Here is a 19,195-nt window from a genome sequence, read left to right as displayed (position 1 = left end):
AGCAAAAGCCTGCAGAGAGGGAAAGTGCGAGATGCTTCCTGGCTATTGTCAGCCTGGTCATCCATCGGACAAAGCGACAGAGGAGGCAGCTCTATAAAAGTCCCATCTTTACAGCATTTTTGCTCTCTGTTTGTTTTCAGAGGGGGAAAGAAAAGTCAGAGGAGAGAGAGAGAGAATAGTTAATGGTGATAGCAGAAAACTTTTAGACTTGTTAGCTGGGTTTCTTTATTTCTCTCTGAATTTCTTGGATAATGGTCATTCTGAGGATTGAGCACTGAAGGTAAGCTGAAACATAAGGCTTGATTGGAACCAGGGAGTGTTCTATGCAAAAATCTTAATTTCACATATAAGCTCCTGGGGTCTAAACTGGGGTGACTGTTAATCAATTCATAATACATAATGAATTGGGGGGAAATGTTTTAAAGTACTTTCCCAAAAAAACCAGAGTCCTTTTTGTTGGAGATGATTCAGACTGAAATTCCCAGGTATCAAAAAAAGGTTATTTATGTATGCTACTATTGCATTAGCCCCAAAATAGAAAATGAGCGAGGTCCCAACTAAAGAAGAATGACAACTTAAGCTGACAGAATATGCGCAGCTTGCAGACTTAACATATAGAATTAGAGAACAAGAAGAGCATACGTTTAGAGAAGATTGGAAAATATTTATTGAATATATGGGGGGAATTGTGGACACCTGAAAACGTTGGCAGCATTAAGATAAATTCAACAGTGTAAATAAGTTTTGATGGATGCAATAATGGAATACTGAATGGTTTAGTTTTTGTGAAATATGCAGGGATTTATTATACGCAAAATGAACCATGGAAAGATAAGAAGGGAAGTCATTTATATGTTCACGATGTTTAAATGAGTAGTAGATAGGTAGCCGTGTTGGTCTGCCATAGTCAAAATAAAAAAAATTCCTTCCAGTAGCACCTTAAAGACCAACTAAGTTAGTTCTTCGTATGAGCTTTCGTGTGCATGCACACTTCTTCAGATACACTGAAACAGAAGTTGCCAGATCCTTCTATATAGTGAGAAGGTGGGGAGGGGTGTTACTCAGAAGGGTGGTGGGAATGGGAGATAGGCAGATAGCTGAGAGAGCCTGTTGACAACTCTAATTGTGATGTTTAAATGAGTATTTTAAACTGTAAAACAGAACATTTAATTACACGTGCGCATGCACACACACACACACACACACACACACAGGGGTGACTGACCAGGAACAAGAACTTGGGGTCATATTGGACAGCTCAATTAAGATGTCAACCCTGTGCGTGGCAGCTGCGAAAAAAGCAAATTCCATGCTAAGAGATCATTAGGAAAGGGACTAAAAATAAAACTGCCGATATAATGCCATTATACAAATCTATGGTGCATGTGGAATACTGTGTATGGTTATGGTCTCAACACCTCAAAAAGGATTATTACAGGAAAGGGAAACCAAAATGATCAAATGGGTAGAGAAATTCCTCTATAAGGAAAAGTTGCAATGTTTAGGACTTCTCCGTTTAAAGGCAAGGAAGAGGTGACATGATAGAAGTTATGCATGCCATGGAGAAAGTGGATAGAAAAATGTTCCCCATCCTCTCTGATAACACCAGGGCTGGACCTAGAAAACATCAAAGAAGCAATTCAGTTAAGGTGTTGCAAACTCATACAGAGTAATTTGGTAGGGAAAGGAAGGATTCCACAGCGCCATCTGGTGTCACAGTGTTATATCACATATACAACGCATATAAAACGCTTTTTCTTTTCCAATCTTGCCGAGTCCCAAAGCATGCAACGAAGCTGAATGTTGGGAGATTCAGGGCTTTTTCCATGCAGTGCATAGTTAAACCATGGAACTTGCTCCCACAGGGTGCTGTGACTTGGGTGGCTTCAAAAGAGGCTATCAATGATTACTAGCCACAATGGCTATGCACTGCTTCCACAATCAGAAGCCGCAATATTTTTGAATACCCACTTTCTGGGAACCACAGGAGGGAAGAGTCTTCTTGTATGAATCAGGAATTGTATTTAGTTGAGTATGATTTTGTGGGGTGATAGATGGTCTTTGAGCACCCTGCAATGTTGCGTACTTGTCTCTCCTCAGGATTAGCAAAAACAAAATAAAGGGTGGGGGGGACTGGAAAAAATAATAATAAATGCTTTGCTTTGCTTATAAGACACAGTTCTCAGAATTCAGTTTTTCTCTTTCTGAAGAATTTAATACCTGGTGGTGATAACTCTTCTCTCCTTACCCACAACACCCTGGCCTTTGGGGGCCCCCTCCCCAGGCAGACCCTTCCCCTCTGGTCCTTCTGCAGGAGGAAGGCCCTCCTCCCGAGCCCCAGACCAGTGAGTGGTCCGTGATGTTCAACTTGATGGGAGGTGGGCTGTTGTGTGCAGCCTCCGGCCTGGTCCTCCTCATCGTTGCCACAGCGACAGACTTCTGGATGCAGTACCGCTACTCAGGCAACCTCAGCAACCAAGGCCTCTGGCGGTTCTGTGTGGGGAACAAGTGCCACCCCCACACCATCACACTCGGTAATGGGGCGCTGCACAACTTTTAAGAAAAAGGCTATTTACTGCATTTGGATCCCTCATATGAAATGTGGTTTGTGATGCCCGTGAGAACACATGATTAGCTTGCAGGCAACCCGCTTCTGGGCAGGAAGCCAGGGTGTGAGAGAACCAGAGGTGGTGTAGTGGTTAGAGCATTGGACCAAGAGTTGGGAGAGACCAGGATTCAAATCCCCACTTAGCCATGAAGCTCACAGGGTGACCTTGGGCCAGCCACTGTCTTTGTGGGTACATAAAGAGCAAAGGTAGCCATTTTGGTCCAAAATCACAGTTGTGGAATAGTTATTGGGACCAGCCATGCAAGAGGTTACACACAACAGAGTGAGGGGGAGGAGGATTTAAAAAAATATATAATACAAAAATTGGGCTGACAATGTAGCCATGAGGTCAGTTTGTGGATTCAACTCTCCAGACCACCTTTTGCAATCAGTGACCAGCTTTGCCTAAATGTATCCTCAACAGATTTAGGCTAACTTATCCTTAGCTTTGCTTGATAATTATCCTTACTCTTGGCTAATTTTTTAAAAAATTAAGTTAATATCACTACTACCCTATGTCCTGCCACTTGAATAAGAAAAAGCACCCAGCTATCTTAAAGAGGGACTTCTAGATCCCAATTTGCAAAATTCATTAGCAAATTCATGGCAAAAGGCGTTTGCTCACCACTGGTCTACAGCCTAGTAATAATTATCAACCTATTTAGCAACACTAATGTTCCTAGATGTTTTTTTCATGGCTAGGTGGATCAATCCTTTGCCAAAAGCAGTTATGGAAGCCAAGTGTAGCCAGCAGGCTGCCTTGACAACCTGAGAATCCGTCTTTGCAAAAGTGGCCCAATTCAAATGTTAGCGCATGTCCTTCTATACTGTAATTTTTACAGGGATATAAGATCCTGATTTACATCTTCAGTACTTTCCTCACAATTGGGAAACTCGGACGAAGTTTATGTTTCAAGTTGAATGGCTCATTCTAACTCTAAAATCACGGCATGGTTGTTGATATAATCCCATTTTACATACCAGAATTTGTATGCCTGCATATTGTGATCTCCTCCACTTCTGCTGTGGTCACCTTGATAGGGTTTTGGGGCTGTGGCTGTAGAGCATCAGCTTTGTATGCAATCTCCAGAATCTCCAAGTAAAGATCTACCTGCCGCTGGTTGGTGTGCACGATACTGAACTACAAGGACAGATTCCTGTGTTCCTAACCCCACTTGAGGTTAAGCTAAGTCTCTGCCTGGCCTCTCACGCCTACCGACAGCCGGTGGGAATTGAACAGGGGGTTGCACGCAAAAGATGTGCTCTGTAGCTGAGCCCCATCTTGAGGAGGCGGAGGAGAAACTCCTAAACTTCTAGCCTGAGGCGAGGCAGGGCTGGGCTGGGCGGGGCTGACAACAACTGCCCCTGCAGGTCCACCCCACAGGGGTGTAGCTAGCTGCTCTGACACCCAGAGTGGCAGGGGCGGGACGATTTGCCCGGGGGGGGGGGCGGTGAGGCACGGCACAATGAGCTGCCCACGCAGTCCACCTGGTGAACACAAGCCCCATGCTGCCCTTTTGGGCAGCGCTGGACCCTGAGCCACTGTGTCAGTCCCAGGAGAGACACATGGCTTGGGCGTGCTGCAGGCCAGGCCCTGCGGTAAGTGCCGCCCGTGCGGTGTGCCATTTTGTCACCCCCTCAGGGATGACACCCGGGGCAGGGCAGGCCACCCCCCTCGCACCCTCCTTCCTATGCCTCTGCCGCCCCCCTGCCCTTGCCCAGCCTGCATCTCCGGATTGCTGCTTCTCACGGTGCCTTCCTCCCTGCACAGCATTCTGGGATGCCACCAGAGCCTTCATGCTCCTCTCCATCCTCTCCTCCTTCGCCGGGATCGTATTGGGGCTGACCATCTACTCCAGTAGTGCCCGATCCACACGCACTCGCTCTGCAGGAATCACACTCTTGATCGCAGGTATGTGCTGAAGTGCAGGTGGGTTCCCACGAGGCCAGACACGGTGATAACAGCAAGAACCCTTACTGAACAAACAGAACTGGACAACAGGGGCAAAGCAAGTGCTTATATACATTTCTGAAGGCCTGGGCCACTCCCACTCCCAACGTGATTGGCTGTCCAAACTTCCAAGCTGCGAATCATAACTCAGAGGTTAAGGGCCAATGGCAGAGGCCCAAATCCTGAAATGTTCTGTGATTGGATATCATGTATCGAATCAGAACACAGGGGCTCAGAATCCTTAGTCCAAAACTCAAGCTCAAGCAAACACAGACCACTGAATACATAACACGTGCAGCAGGCTGGAGGAATCCAGATTATTGAACAACCCAGAGCAGAAACACTAGCCTACTATGCATAGGGCAGCTGTCAGCCCCCGGCTGACTATGCCTCTCCTCCCCACTACCAGATCTACTTGCCAGCCTTCGCTTACATGGTGCCCTTCAGAATTTTTGTGTGGCATTTCTGCTCCGATAACCCCCAAACCTCTACTTGCAAGAACCCTAAAAATCCCAGCAGTTGGCCAAAGGTCCTTGCTGAGAAAATGGGATGTGTGGAATGGGATGGTCCCCCCACAACCTCACTCTGGGCTCCTTCCCTGTCTACCCTTCCTTCCTCCAGGACTCTTTGCTTTGCTGGGTATCTCGGTGTATACGGGAGTGACAGTGAGTTTCTACGGAAAGCGTTACGCCGAATGGAGGTTCTCCTGGTCCTACATTCTGGGATGGATCGCTGTCATCCTCACCATCTCAGCAGGTACCAGGAGTGCCCCTCAGTTTCTCCACCCCAAACATGGGTGTGGATCCAAGGGGCATATGGTATTTCCAAAGGAATTTATTTGCATATCTTTTCCTATGTTATTTATTTATGCTAAGGTTAGGATAGGGAGCCCGCTTGCTACTTCTACTACCTTTGAAAGCTTGGGGGTGGCAGGCTGGGATAGGGCCTTCTCTGTGGCAGCCCCTAAGCTGCCCACAAAAATATGCCTGGCGCCTTCATTACACAGCTTCCAATAAATGCTGAAGACACACCCTGGCCTTTGACACATGGGGTGTATATTTTAGGACCCACCTTCTTTCTGAGCTTTTTAAGTTGTCTTAAACTGTTTTTAATATTGGGCTTAAATTATTGTAACCTGCCCTGTGACCTTAGGGCGAAGGGCAGGTAATAAATTATAAATAATAACAATAACTATAATTCTCATGATTCACTGGCTTCCCCGTTCTCTCCTCAGGTGTGTTCCACATTTGCGCTGTCCCCAGGAACTCATCCTCCGACGGCTCTGACGTGGCAAGCGGTTGACCCTGTGGGACGCTGGCCCAATTCCATCCTGTCTAGATGTCTGAGATTATTCCCACTTGGGACTCCTGACTTTGTCGCTGCCTCTTCCCTCATAAGCCCTCCCCAGATTGTCTTTCTGGATCTGCACAACAATTACACAAAAAGTCAAGAAGGTTGCTATTGAGATGCTGGGGAAAACCCTATAGAAATGGCTCTCCATGTCATTGCCACACTCTCAAGGAGTGGTTGAAGTGTGATTGAATTGCACTGCCATTTTTATATTTTATTTTTAGGGAGGAGCTGGCTTTTCAATGGCCTTGGCAAGGGACTCCAGTTGAGTCCTCCATGAGCCAATCCCTGCAACAGCCCTTGCCAACCCCGTGCCCTCTAGATGATCTGTACTACAACTCCCATCAGCCCCAGCCAGCACAGCCATTTTGGACTACACCGTCCATCAGGCTCAGCCAGCATGATGGAAATTGCAGTCCAAAACATCTGGAAGGCCACTCAGTTGAGGAAGGCTGATCCATATACTTACTACTGCATTCGCATCGAGCGCATTCATCCCCAGGCCAATAAGGCTACAATCCCATACCAGTTTATCTGGCACTAAGCGTCACTGAATTCAATGGGACTTACTTGTGAGTAAACAGGAATAGGCTTCCTCTGCTTCTCTCCCAGGTAAACTATAACTTAGACTCCCTGTTTCCACCTCTTTTGCACCGGGCAAAATAACTGGGAGGAAGGCTAGGTAAAAAACCATGATGCTAGGAGAATAATGAGTAAATAAGTGTGGTTCAGCCACGACGGCATTCTTGTTATTGGTGCAGAAACGCTGTCATTTCTCTCCCCAGGCCTTTGTCCTTCCTCAGCTCTCTAGTCCAGGTTCATGACATTTGTGACATAAATTCACTAGAGGGCAGCAGCTACCAAGCCAGTGGAGGATTCAGCAATGTGCAAGCAGCAAACCTCTGATGTAATCCAAGTGCATGTGGTGGTCTGCACACCAAACATTTAAAGCACATGACCTCCCCCCCCCAATAATCGTTTATTAAGGGTGCTGGGCATTGTAGCTTTCTGAGGAGTAAACTACAGTTGCCAGCATTCTTTGGGGAAAGCCATGTCCTTTAAATGTCTGGTGTGTGCTCAATCTATGTCAGTGTGCTTGCTGATGCTCCCAATGTGTTCAGCCTGAGGAAAAAGGCTTTTGGATGCTGGAGTGGAGACAAGGCAAACCTAGCCAGTCTCTCCTGTCAATTTTGGACAAAACCTGGGCTGCCTCACCAAGGGCCTGTGCAGAGGGTCACGTTGTTTTCCCAAGTCCTTGCATTGAACAGGAAAAATAAACACCCATTTTCTCTCCAGTGTTTGCTTGAGCTGTGATTCACAGGGCCCATTCACAAGGCACACACCTCCTTAGTCACCGGGGAGCACTTGTGGGCCATTCATGTTTTGCCTGCAAATCAGGCCACGGATGGAGTAGGCGACTGTGGGAATCATCCCATGACTGACCACATGTGGCATGTAGAAGTACCTAACAAAATAAAAAAATTTCTTCCTGTAGCACCTTAAAGACCAACTAACTTAGTTGGTCTTTAAGGTGCTACAGGAAGAAATTTTTTTATTTTGACTATGGCAGACCAACACGGCTACCCATCTGTACCTAACAAAATATTCCTTTGGACCAAATCACACTGGACTGGGTTTCAAAAATAGCAACTTCCAGTCACTCTTGGGTGAGTTGCTGTAGGTCAGGTGGGCAGTGGCCAACTGATCAGGGTAGGGAGGGGTGGAAGGCTGCCCTGCTCACTCCTGAGCCTTTCGCAGCACCTGGCAGGTGCAGAAATAGAAGGTTGAGACTTTTCATGTTGTGGAGTCGAGCTGCTGCTGTTAAAGGCATGGGAAACAGGAGCTGGCAACTCTGGCGGATGGGTGTCACTTTCTTTTTCGCACACACTGTTTCAAGAAAGCAAAGCGCCGCAGTGCTCAGGATTTTACACACAGTTCAAAGTGCAGCTTTTATTACCACAGTTTTCTCCTGGGACCTTTTCCTCCCGGAAACCAAAGGCCTTTCGGTCCCATGCACGGTGTTCACAATGTGCCATGAAAAGAATCTCTCTGAAAGAAACTGTTTTGACAAAAGTGGGAGAAAGCAAGAAGGTGCTATTTTAGAACAGGAATCCTGCCAGCGTGCTTCAGCCTTCACCAATCTGCTGCCCTGTTTCTGCTGTTTTGAATGCATTAATTTGCTAGCATCAGGGGTGGGAAGGGGGGGGTCATCTGTGGATTGGATTAGGGTTGCCAGGCAGCTTGGCCCGCTCCTTTGCACAGGAAATTGGGGGACAGAAATAAGGTGGTGGCATGGAGAGCCAGATTAAATCCTTTAGAGGCCCTAAGCACTGAAAAAATTATGGTGTTCCCCCATGTAATTAAAAAATAAAAACAATATTCAATTGTAAAATAACATGTATTTTTCCAACGGACACAGAAATTGCATGTATGCTGATATGTACATGCGTGTACATCACATGCAACACGTGACAAGGTTTGATTTCCTCACATTATTTCAATCTATATTAGTAGGGTACCCCCCTGGTTTAGGTGAGGATAAGGGAAAAATTGAGAACAGAAAATTGGGAGTTTGTAGCGGAGCATAAGGAAGTCTCGCAAAGTTCTGCTCTCCCCCATGATGGCTACTTTGATGCCTCTTTTGAAATAATCAAATGCCAATTAAAAATAATAACAACAATCCGTTTCTTTATGTGCCCCTGCATTACTGGTGCCCTGAACACCAGCTAAGCCTGCCTATTGGGTAATAAAGCACTAAGGGCGAACACGTGCTGGAAGCTGTTGTTAAAGAGGCAGAGGAGCCGGGCTGGTCCAAAAAGTTGGCCACCTAACCCTGGAGCAAAGGTTGCGGGCGAGGGGGGTCGGGGCGCGTGCGCAGTGGAGCGGAAGCCTGGCAAGAAGAAAAGAGCAGGTGGGGGCTTTTTTGGCGCTTCCCTTTTTTGACTGCGGAGCCAAAGCGTCGGCGGGCCTGGGACTTCCTGCAGCGGCGGCGAGGCGCGGAAGGGACACGCGCGAGCCCCTTTGCAGTCGCTTGCTTGCTTGCCTGCCTGCCCGCCTGCCTTCCTTCCAATGCAGCAACCTGCGACAGGTAAAACTTTCTGGGCTCGAAGCCAGCGAAGTACTTCGGAGATGAGCCGCTTTTCCCAGCAGAGGGACTGCTTTTCTCCAGCTCTCCGGAGAACCACTAGGCGCCTTTCCCCGGCTTGTGCTTCTGAATGCAAAAAGAGGGGTCGGCCGTCCCTTCCACCTTATACAAGCTCCCACTGCTGCATAGGGCATGCGGCATTCGCCTTCACCTGAGTCTGGTGACCTCCAGGTGTTTTGGACTACAACTCCCATTTAAAATAAATCAATAAATCGGAATTGATAGTTTAAAACACCTGGCGGTCACTAGACTGAGGAAGGCTACCCCCATTTATTTATTTATTGCATTTCTATCCCACCTTTCCCTCCAAGGAGCTGTAACATGGTTCTCCCCCTCCTCAGTCCCCAAAACAACTCTGTGAAGTGAGGTGCGCTGAGCAGTGCCTAAGGTTCCCAGTGAGTTTTGTGGCTGAGTGGGGATTTGAACCCTGGTCTTTCCCAGATACTAGTAGTCCAACACTCTAACCTCGGCCCCACACTGGCCATTCCCATACCCCTGGCCAGCATCTCCAATGGTCAGGGATGATGGGAGTTGTAGTCCATCAGATATCTGGAGGACACCACGGATAGGCTTCCTCCCCAAACTAAGTTCTCATGGTGGCCAAATTCCCATAAGGACCTAGGACTCTAGATAGACTGCCTCTGGATGGGGGTGGGTGGGTTTTCCATAAGAAGAGCCTGCTGGATCATGTAGTCTTTTCGGAAACAAACAGGACCTGAACACAAGATCACTCTCCCCTCCTGCAGTTTTCAGCAATGGGTATTCTGAGGTGTACTGTATCCGACAATGGAGGTGAAATGCAGACATTGTGGCTGGTAGCTATTGAGGGCACCCCATTGGCTATCCTTAACCTACACTGACTTGCAGCAGCCAGGCGCTGTGCTTAGCCCTGGAAATGCCCGGGATTGAACCCAAGACCACCTGTATGCAAAGCAGATGCTCTACCGCTGAGCTGCAACCCTTCCCCGCACACTTGGGAGCATCATTTAGGAGGCATTTCTGCTTGGAGATGCCAGAGATCTCTCGATGCACTTGAAATGTGTGTTTTCTGATGGGTTGGGTCACTGCCTTGAAGCTACTGGCCTTCAGAAACTTTGCATTTCCAGCACTCCAGCTGCTGGCGCGGGCCGATGACATCATCAACCTATGCCTGCAGGTAGAGTAAGGGCAGAGCTGGCAGTGAGTAGCCATACAACCTAGCAGATTATGTTGCCCTCACATCTCAGGATGCCTCTGTGCCTGGGCACCTTGGGCACTGGAGTTCCCCATAAGCAACTCCTAGAACGGTTGTGTTTGTAGAATTACACCAAGAAAGTAAAGACTAACCAACAATGGAAAAGATCTGCAGCAATGTGAGAAGAGCCAGCAGGATCAGGCCAATGGCCCAACTAATCCGGCATCCTGTTTTCACAGTGGCCAACCAGACGCCTCTGCTGGGAAATCTGCAAGTAGGAGTCAAACACAACAGCACTTTCCTGTGGTATCCAGCAACCGGAAGCATTATACTGGCTCCAACTGTGGAGCAGTTGTGCACAGCCATCATGGCTAGTAGCCATCAATAGTTTACCTCCTCCATGAATTGATCTAACCCTCTTTTAAAGCCATCCAAGTTGGTAGCGTCACTGCCTCCTTTTATCTGTCTTGAATTTTCCAACAAGGTTGATTAACCTCCCGTACAGGAACTTCATTTAATGAATGATGATAAAATGTGGTCATGGGTGGGGTGGGGTGGAGGCCCTGTGTGGAAGAGGTCTGTTTATGGAACCCATGCCTGTTTATGGAACCCATGCCTCCTGATTTGCTTACACGGACGTAAGCAAGATCATATCCAGTCTTTATTGAGATTTCATTCTGATTTGTTTGCAGGGTAATAATAGGACAACAACATTTGTCCTGATTTCCTTGCAGGGTGTTTACACGTCTTCCTGCTATCCTTTCACTCATTCCGCACTTTTCAGTGCATTTCCCAGTTCACTATCCTAACTGCAAAAGAAGAGTCCAGTTTCTTATTTCTTGAAGTTGATTTGTTGCACTATGGAGACATAGCTTTGATTCACTTTAACTTTTGCCAACCTACGTTTCCTGGTATGCCTTTTGAACCCCTCCCGCAAAATGGCAACAGCCTGAGAAAGGCCCTGTGGCTAATAGCCCAAGCATTCTCCAGTATTTTGTTTGTTTAAAATATACTGCCTTTAATGAACCTCTCAAGGCAGTTCTCAATAAAATCGTTAAAATAGATTGAACATACAATAGAGAATTGATCTTTATTAATTTCTTTTAAACAAACTGCTCCTCAAGGAGGCTTTAAAACTAATCAGTGCAGGTGAACTTTTAGAGCAGATCCACAGAGGATAAGGCTATCCGTGGTTGGTATCCATGATGGCTGTTTGCTCTGCCTCTGTGGTCAGAGGAACTAATACTTCTGAATACCAGTTGCTGGAAACCACAAAGGGGAGAGGCCTCTTGTGTTCCAAGCTTGCGCACAGGACCCAAACTAATGGATTCCAGTTACAAGAAAGGAGATTCCAACTAAACATCAGAAAGAACTTTTTGACAGTAAGAGCTGTTTGACAGTGGAACGGACTCCCTTGGGAGGTGGTGGACTCTACTTCCTTGGAAGTTTTTAAGCAGAGGTTGGATGACCATCTGCCATGTTTGATCTAGTTGAGATTCTTGCGTTGCAGGAGGTTGGACTAGATGAGCCTTGGGGTGCCATCCAACTCTCCAGTTCTATGATTCTGTGATCCTGTCTGTCCGACCACTGTGAGAAGAGGATGCTGGACTAGATGGTCCATTGGCCTGATCCTGCAAGGTCTCCTTATGTTCTTATGACTGTCTCCAGTATCAGTGACGGGATGTCCCAGAAGACCAGTTAATAGTTCTGCAGTTCTCGTGTTCCACTTCTGGGCTTTCCATAGGCATTTCCATGGCACTGTTTAAACAAAATGCAAGACTAAATGGTTGGATCCAGCACAGCTCTCCTGGTGTTTTTAACGGCAGTCAAACAGCAAACTAGATGCTGAACCAACAAAAAAACAACAACAACAACGCGGGGTGGCAGGTGGAGAGAACAACATCTACTACCTGATGCTTGCCGTTATAAATGGATGCACTTCCCAAAGGATGGAAGACTGCCGTTTCCAAACAATGAGAAAATGCAGTCTCAACACCTGGGAAACAGTAGCATTTGCCAACCTGGTGCCCTCCAGATGTTTTGGACAGCAACTCCCATAGAAAACACCAGGTTGGCAAAGGCTGTCTTACTGCTTCAAGAAAAGTGCTCCTTCAGGGGAAAGATGTCTAGGTTTAGAGGACCAAGCTGATTTTTCTTGTAAGAAAAAAAAAATCGTGTGTGGTGCGTGGGGGGGGGAGCAAAATCTGACCAGGATGAGCTTTTCCAGTGAGGATTGAGTGACCCCAGTGGCGTAGCGTGGGTTGTCAGCACCCGGGGCAAGGCAAGTAATTTGCGCCCCCTAACCCGTGGATTTGCGCCCCCTAACCCAAACCCCCAGATGTTGCGCCCGGTGCGGCCGGCCCCCCCTGCACCCCCCACGCTACGCCACTGAGTGACCCACATATCTCCTGACTTCCTTGTGTCCGGCCTTCCCTTTGGCCCTTGAGGAATGGGTCAGTGGGGCAGGGGGAGGCAAGCTCTGGCCTTTGGGATCGGAGCTGGGAAGCTTTTACCCAGGAAGGTGATGCCTTGACACCGCTGGTGAGCTGTTCTGGCACTGGGCTGTGAACTCCCTTCGCTTTTATAAACGAAACCCGCCTCCCCCCCCCCCTTGAGAAACACCTGTTTAAACTTGCCAAACAGGTTAATATTCTCTCTCTCTCTCTCTCCATTCCCCTCCCTCTGGCAGTTCGTGGAGAACAGGTTGTGGAGTTTCAAAACAGAGCAGCGATTGCTCAGCACCATCAAGGAGCAAGCCACCGCACCAACGCCGCCGAAGAAAGGGGGACCTGACCACCCTCTCCCGGACACCCCATGAGAAAGACCCATTTCCCAGGAGTCACAGAAGCATCAAGCCTAAGGATGGCAGCCCCCTTGTCCCCCTTTCAGCTGGCATGATCCCTCTCGCCCTGCTCTTTTTATTTTTAAAAGCTGAGTAGCTGTCTCCTCACCACCCCTTGACTCGGCACTGTTGTCATTGAGAAGGCAAAGAGAGGTTCTTCGCCACTACCCAGCTGGCCACTTTGGTTCTAAAGCCTGCGGAAAGCACTTTGACAGCAGCAGCAGCAGCAGCTGAATCAGCTGGTTCCACCTTGCGCCATGATCCGGAAAGTTTTCCTTCTGTTGCTGGCTATCCCCGGTAAGTCCTCACCCTCTGGGCTCTTTTTCCTTTCCGTTTTACCCCCTCCTCGACTTTCTCTACAACACACACACTTTTCGTTGACTGTTGAGCTCTCTGAAAGAGAGATCGTTTTTTTGTAGTTCCTTTATTTCCCACAGACCGACTTAGTGAGTAATTGGGTAATGATAGCTTTGCCTAATCTCTGCTGGGCTTTGGGGGGGATGCTTTTGGATGGGGAAAGTCCTGCTTCGGTTTCGTTCCAGGCCCACCCACCCACCTTCCTAAGCCTTCCTTTATGTACCTGATGGGAAAGGCAGAGGGTGTGTTTGTGTGTTTTAGGGATCCTAGACATTGCTTGATCCCCTGTTGTTGACTTGCTGTGGATTAAAGAGCCTCTGCTTGATGTAGCCTGTTTTGCACAAGGCAGATTCTTAAGGGGAGATGAGCTGGAAAATGAGATGCCTGGGGATGTATGTATCAGGATTTTGGAGGAAAGATGGACGGTTGTCAGTACCTTTTGCAGAACGAACTGGCCTGTGATAGTTCTACACATCTGCATTGTGGGGGGTTGGACTGGATGACCATTTGAGTGCCTTCCAACCCTGATCTCCTGGGAAGTGAGGCGCTTCAGCATCCCAGGTTCTTGATCCCATCTGCAAAGGGAAGCTGGGATGGGATCCCTCTCTCTTTTCCCTCTTCTTGCTGGAGGGTGAAACAAAAAGAGGGCTTGCAGTCTGGAGATGCGTTGCCTGTTTGGTGCTCTTGAGGTAACCTGACCCAAGGAAATTCAGCAAGTGATGTTTTTTCATTTTCCTGGAGTGGAAACCAATTGGGTGTCAAAAACTGAAGCTGCTACACCCCCCCCCCAATATCAGGCTGCTGTGCCCGGGGGGGGGGGAGTTGGTCCTTTCAGTGGTGTGGAGAGGGATGGGCCACCCTATTTCTTGCAGCCGTCAACACACTCACAAGCTCTTCCCTTGAAATGACAAGCGTAAAGGCAACACCAAAAACAGATTTCCTGGATTTCCTGGTTTCTTCATTTTCTTAATGACATTTGAAAGTTAGAAAAAGCAAACCTGTTGCCAAAAAAAGAAGACGAGGTCCATTTGGCTGAGGATGCAGGAAGCTTAACTTTTTTTGTTGCAAAGAAAACCACTTTCTGGTGGGAAAATGCCATCTCCTCCTTTGCCGTGTCTTTCACAATAACTGAACTTGGCTTGCCTCCCACATGGGAAGGTAGGCTATTCTGTGCCAGGAGCCCCTGTCTTCCTCTCTGTGGGCTGCTTGCTCTGTAAATTGTTGAAATAATGTTGTTTCCTGCCTTGCTTGGGTGTTGCGGAGGCTGAGAAGTTGCGGCGTTTGGTGGAGTGTCAATAGAAGACTCAGGAGAGGGAGGCTGGATCTAGACACATCAAAGAAGCATTTCAGTTAAATGCGTTGTAAATTTAAACAGGGAAAACAGGTACAGAAAAACCGGACTCCACAGCGACATCTGGTGGCACAATACTATATCACATATACAATGCATATGAATCGTTTTTTCTTTACCAATCTAGCTGAGTCTGGAGTTCCCTGAAAGAAGCTAAGGGGAAGCCATCAGTAACATACCCATGAAAACAACTCACCCCAGTGATTTTATGTGGGATGCCTTGGTGCCCGAATATATTTTGTTCAGGATCTGGAGGCGTGAAGTACTAATGGACCTCATTCGCATTTTAAAGCACAATGATGCCACTTTAAACAGTCATGGCTTCCCCCAAAGAATTGTTGTGGTTTGTTAAGGGTACTGAGAGTTGTTAGGAGACCCCTATTCCCCTCAGAGAATAGCAATTTCCTGGGCTCCCTGTGAAGCAGGATTGGTTATTAAACCACTCTGGGAATTTTAGTTCTCTGACCGTGTACGGTAGGGGTGTTGCCAATGCAGTGACTCTCAGGTGTTGTCAGATTTCAACCCCAACTATCAATTACCGTTCACCTTGCTGCTTGGGGCTGATGGGAGCTGGGGGTCTCCACCATCATCTGGAGGGTGCCGCAACATTGGCTAGCCCTGACGTTGCCGCTTTGTTCTTTGTACAGCCTGAAGAGCGGGAATTCAACAGGGTGTTTTCTTGCTATGCCGAGGAAAGCTTCACCAGTTGGATTTCTGCCTGCCCAGAGCACAGGGGCAAATAAACTGAGGGAACAGGCTGCTCCCCTCTCACCACAGAGTGACCACAGCGAACCTCCCTAATCTGAGAGACCCCATTGGGCTCCAGTCTGCTTCACCAATTGGATAAGATTTGGCATCATGGGGTGTCATTTAGAGGAGGGGGTCGGTTAGCTTTGCCTTTTCCACTTGCCTCTTTGCCTCTCCCCCCCCCCCCAGTTGCCTTCCTCCAGCAGCTTTGAAGTGACTTGACTGGTTTTTCATTACTCTCTCCGGAAGGAGCTCCAGCCCTGCAAGAGATGCTGACTCGGGGTTTGTGCCTTATACAACCACTCGCAGGCCGCAAAAGCAGCTCTGTGAGTCACAGAGACCAGTTTGGGAAAGGCTTCAGGGTTGAGCGAGTCCACGGAGTCCATGGGGCTGCCAGGCAGGCTCTGGAGCCTGGGACTGGGGCGGGTTGGCTGTGGGAGGAAGAATCATAGGATTGTCAAGCTGGAAGGCACCCCAAGGGTCATTTAGTCCAACCCCCTGCAATGCAGGAGTCGCAGCTAAAGAATCCCTGATGGATGACCACCCAACCTCTGCTTAAAAAGCTCCAGTGGGGGGCACCTTCTGCCGGAGTCCTTTCCACTGTCAAACAGCTCTTACTGTCAGGAAGTTCTTCCTATTTTTGAGTCAGCACCTCCTTGCTGGTGATTTGAATCCATCAGTTCGGGTCCCACCCTCTGGAGCAGCAGGGAATATGCTTGCTCCATCTTTCATGGGACGGCCTTTCCGATATTTGAAGATGGCTCTCGTACCACCTCCCAGCCTTACCTTCTCCAGATCCAGCTCCTTCAATTGTTCCTCATAAGATATGCAGTGGTGTCTAGGGATAAGCTAGGGATGGGGCTTGCAGATGGGAATGTGGCACCCCCTTTTTGAGACTCTTGGGGGCCTGGTGGGCAAAAGGGGGGCAGAGCTAGGAGAGAACCCCCTTGGGCCAAGCAGAAAGTCTCACTCTGAGATTTTAGCCCTTTCCCTGGAAAAGGGGGCTCATTTCCCTAAAACTCTTCTAAAGCTGTCTAGGCTGGTGGCCGTCACTTCCTCTTTTGGGAGTGAGTTCCGTAGTTTTAACCATGTGCTGCATAAAGAGCCACTTCCTTTTACATGTCCCAAATCTTCCATCATTCAGCTAAGGCAATGACAGGTCCAGGGTTACCCAGTGAGCTTCATGACCGAGTGGGGATTTGAACCCTGGTCTTCATAATATTGGAGCAAGAGAGATATTCCTGTGCATCCAGGGGCAAGTGCGTGGTTGTTCAGTGAGGTGGTCAGTTTTTGTCTAGTTCCATCTAGAAACTTTGCCTTTCGATTCTTAAAAGCACCTGCTGTTTTGCTCCTCTCTCCTGCATACACACAACACACTTCCACCCTTCCCTCAGTTGGATTAATTTCACCTCTTCCAAGCCTTGGTGGGTATCTCATGCAGGAAACACAGAGAGATGCCCAGCTATCAGGAGTCCTTCTGCTAGCCATTGCCTCCTATTGATGAAACCTCAATCAATCACCAGTCCATCAAACAGGAGAATGAGTAAGAGCTGTTCAACAGTGGAATTTGCTGCCAAGGAGTCTCCTTCTTTGGAGGTCTTTAAGCAGAGGCTTGACAACCATATGTCAGGAGTGCTCTGATGGTGTTTCCTGCTTGGCAGGGGGTTGGGCTCGATGGCCTTTGTGGTCTATTCCAACTCTATGATTCTATGATTCTATGACTGTACGCTAACTGGGCTCAAAACATTGTGCAGGAAGTTGCATTGTCTTTGAGTCCTCCTGCTATTTATGTGAATGAATGTCTACTTTTGGTGTGGAACAGAAACCGGAAGGGAGGGCATTAGTAATGTGAATGAGTATTCTAGCCTATGTATTATTTCTCAATCATGCATTGTACAGAGATTGTAGCAAGAATCATTTTCTAAGGCTCCAGGTGGTGGTGGTGAAGCTACGCTTGGATGAGCCACATTTAAACTGCAGTTTGTCCTATGACACTGCAACAAAGTGCATAGAATAATAGAATTATGGGGCTGGGAGGGATCTCCAAGGGTCTTTTAGTCCAATCCTCTGCAACACAGGAATCACAACTCAAGAATCCTTGACAGGTTGCCATCCAACCTCTACTTAAAAACCTCAAATGAAGGGGAGTCCACCACCTTTTGAGAGGGTCCGTTCCACTGTTGAATGTCTCTTGCTGTCAGAAAGTTCTTCCTCCCCTCCAGAGCATCAGCAGAAAACAAGCTTGTTCCATCTTCCACAGGGCAGCCCTTCAGATGTTTGAAGAGAGCTCTCATAGCACCTCTCAGTCATCTCCTCTCCAGGCTAAACAGACCCACCTCCCTCCCTGGGCCCATGCTCACCAGGGATCAGAAGCCAGCCCAGATCCTGCCTGGCATCCTTGAGAGACACACATTTCTTGCATCTGTGCTTTCCTTTGAAACATCTCTGGTGCACATTATGCCTAAAGCAGCTGCAAACTGCCTCTTCCCTTTCTCCGCAGCTGCTCCTGCAGCTGTAAAAGGGGGCTAATGGACACTTCCCTGGTAGCTGTCCAGCTTTTGCAAAACAAAAGTTAGCAAGTGAGCCCATAAATGTCCCAGCTGGACCGATTGTGCAAGAGCAGCCATGGTGGCAGCAGGAACCTGTCGGGCAACCAGATTTTTTTCTTTTTAAAGAGCTGCTCTGACTTTGAAATAGGTGGGTGGGGCCAGGTGGTTCTTTGCATCCAGGATCCAAGAAGCAGAGACTCAAACGATCCCTCTTTTCCAGTTGGTTGCTGGCCAGGTTTTTCAAAAATTTCAAAAATGTTGGTGCCTGCCAGGACAAGGGTTGGGTGGGCTTTTTTTGCAGCCTAAGAGCCACATTTTTCTGGGCAACCTCCCAGGGGCCATATGACACGACAAGTGCAAAAGTGGGAGGAGCAACGTATGCAGATTTCACCTTTGTCCAGCAAGCTGGCTTTTTTGCGTGCGTGCACATGCACGCGCACACCCACCCCTCCCTCCCTCTCTCTCTGCCCTCCATGCAGGCAAGCAAGAGGCCTGATCACAGCTCAAGGACAAATCCCAGCCAGGCAAGACCACTCAAGGAAGGTGTGAAGCAGGGCTGGTAGGGGTGTGTGGCCTGCAGAGGGCCAGGTAGAGCAGCTTGAAGGGCCACATTTAGCCTGAAGTTCCTCTTCTCTGCTATGGGAATATGTGTGATATGGTTCTCTCGGTGCCTTCCTGTAGGTGCGTAGACAGAAGTTAGATATCTGATGCTGGCTGAGACCGATTAATAACTTTGAGCTCAGTGGAAATGCGATTCACGCATTTAGCAACCGGCACCAAGCCACCCTTTCCACGGACAAATCGATGAAGGCGAGGGCTTCGATGGCTACTGTGAGAACAGGATGCTGCTGGTGGACTCTCCTTCATTGGAGGTTTTCAAAGAGAGGTTGGATGTCTTGTCTGTCAGGGATTTTTTTTCACTGCCATTCATGTGTTGCCAGGGGTTGGACTCTGCCATTCTACGCTTCTGTGGAAACCAGATCCACAGAAAGCAGTGCAATTCGGTGCATGCTTGACGTGGGAGTGAACCCCGTCGAATACAATGTGGGGCTCACTTTGAATGTAAGGCGAGGCATAGGACTGAACCACCCATGTTTGAGACGTCTTACGTTGTGTCACCC

At 48.2% G+C, this 19,195-nt stretch overlaps 2 protein-coding genes across 3 annotated transcripts in view; both read left to right on the top strand.

Annotated features, from left to right (window-relative positions):
- The first annotated feature begins 133 nt into the window (after positions 1-133).
- LOC309521409 (lens fiber membrane intrinsic protein-like) lies at positions 134-7,204 on the top strand. Of its 2 annotated transcripts, XM_082203851.1 has the most exons (5): positions 134-280; positions 2,285-2,534; positions 4,380-4,520; positions 5,181-5,315; positions 5,794-7,204. In XM_082203851.1, the coding sequence occupies exons 2-5, from the start codon at positions 2,360-2,362 to the stop codon at positions 5,859-5,861; spliced, it is 519 nt and encodes a 172-aa protein (XP_082059977.1). In that variant the 5' UTR covers positions 134-280; positions 2,285-2,359; the 3' UTR covers positions 5,862-7,204. The 2 variants fall into 2 exon arrangements, with proteins under 2 accessions (XP_082059977.1, XP_082059978.1); XM_082203852.1 differs by lacking the exon at positions 134-280 and having other exon boundaries at positions 1,213-2,534.
- Positions 7,205-8,867: 1,663 nt separating this feature from the next.
- NECTIN4 (nectin cell adhesion molecule 4) overlaps positions 8,868-19,195 on the top strand; it is an 84,284-nt gene continuing 73,956 nt past the window's right edge. The window contains exons 1-2 of the mRNA XM_082204296.1: positions 8,868-8,997; positions 12,918-13,367. Of these exons, the coding sequence (XP_082060422.1) occupies positions 13,328-13,367 (40 nt within the window). The 5' untranslated portion in view covers positions 8,868-8,997; positions 12,918-13,327. The remainder of the gene's footprint in view (positions 8,998-12,917; positions 13,368-19,195) is intronic.

This window comes from Podarcis vaucheri (genome assembly GCF_965113315.1).
Source record: "Podarcis vaucheri genome assembly, chromosome: 16".
Classification (NCBI taxonomy): Eukaryota; Metazoa; Chordata; class Lepidosauria; order Squamata; family Lacertidae; genus Podarcis; species Podarcis vaucheri.
Note: the sequence above shows the minus strand (reverse complement) of the source record. Positions and strands in the feature narration are given on the sequence as shown.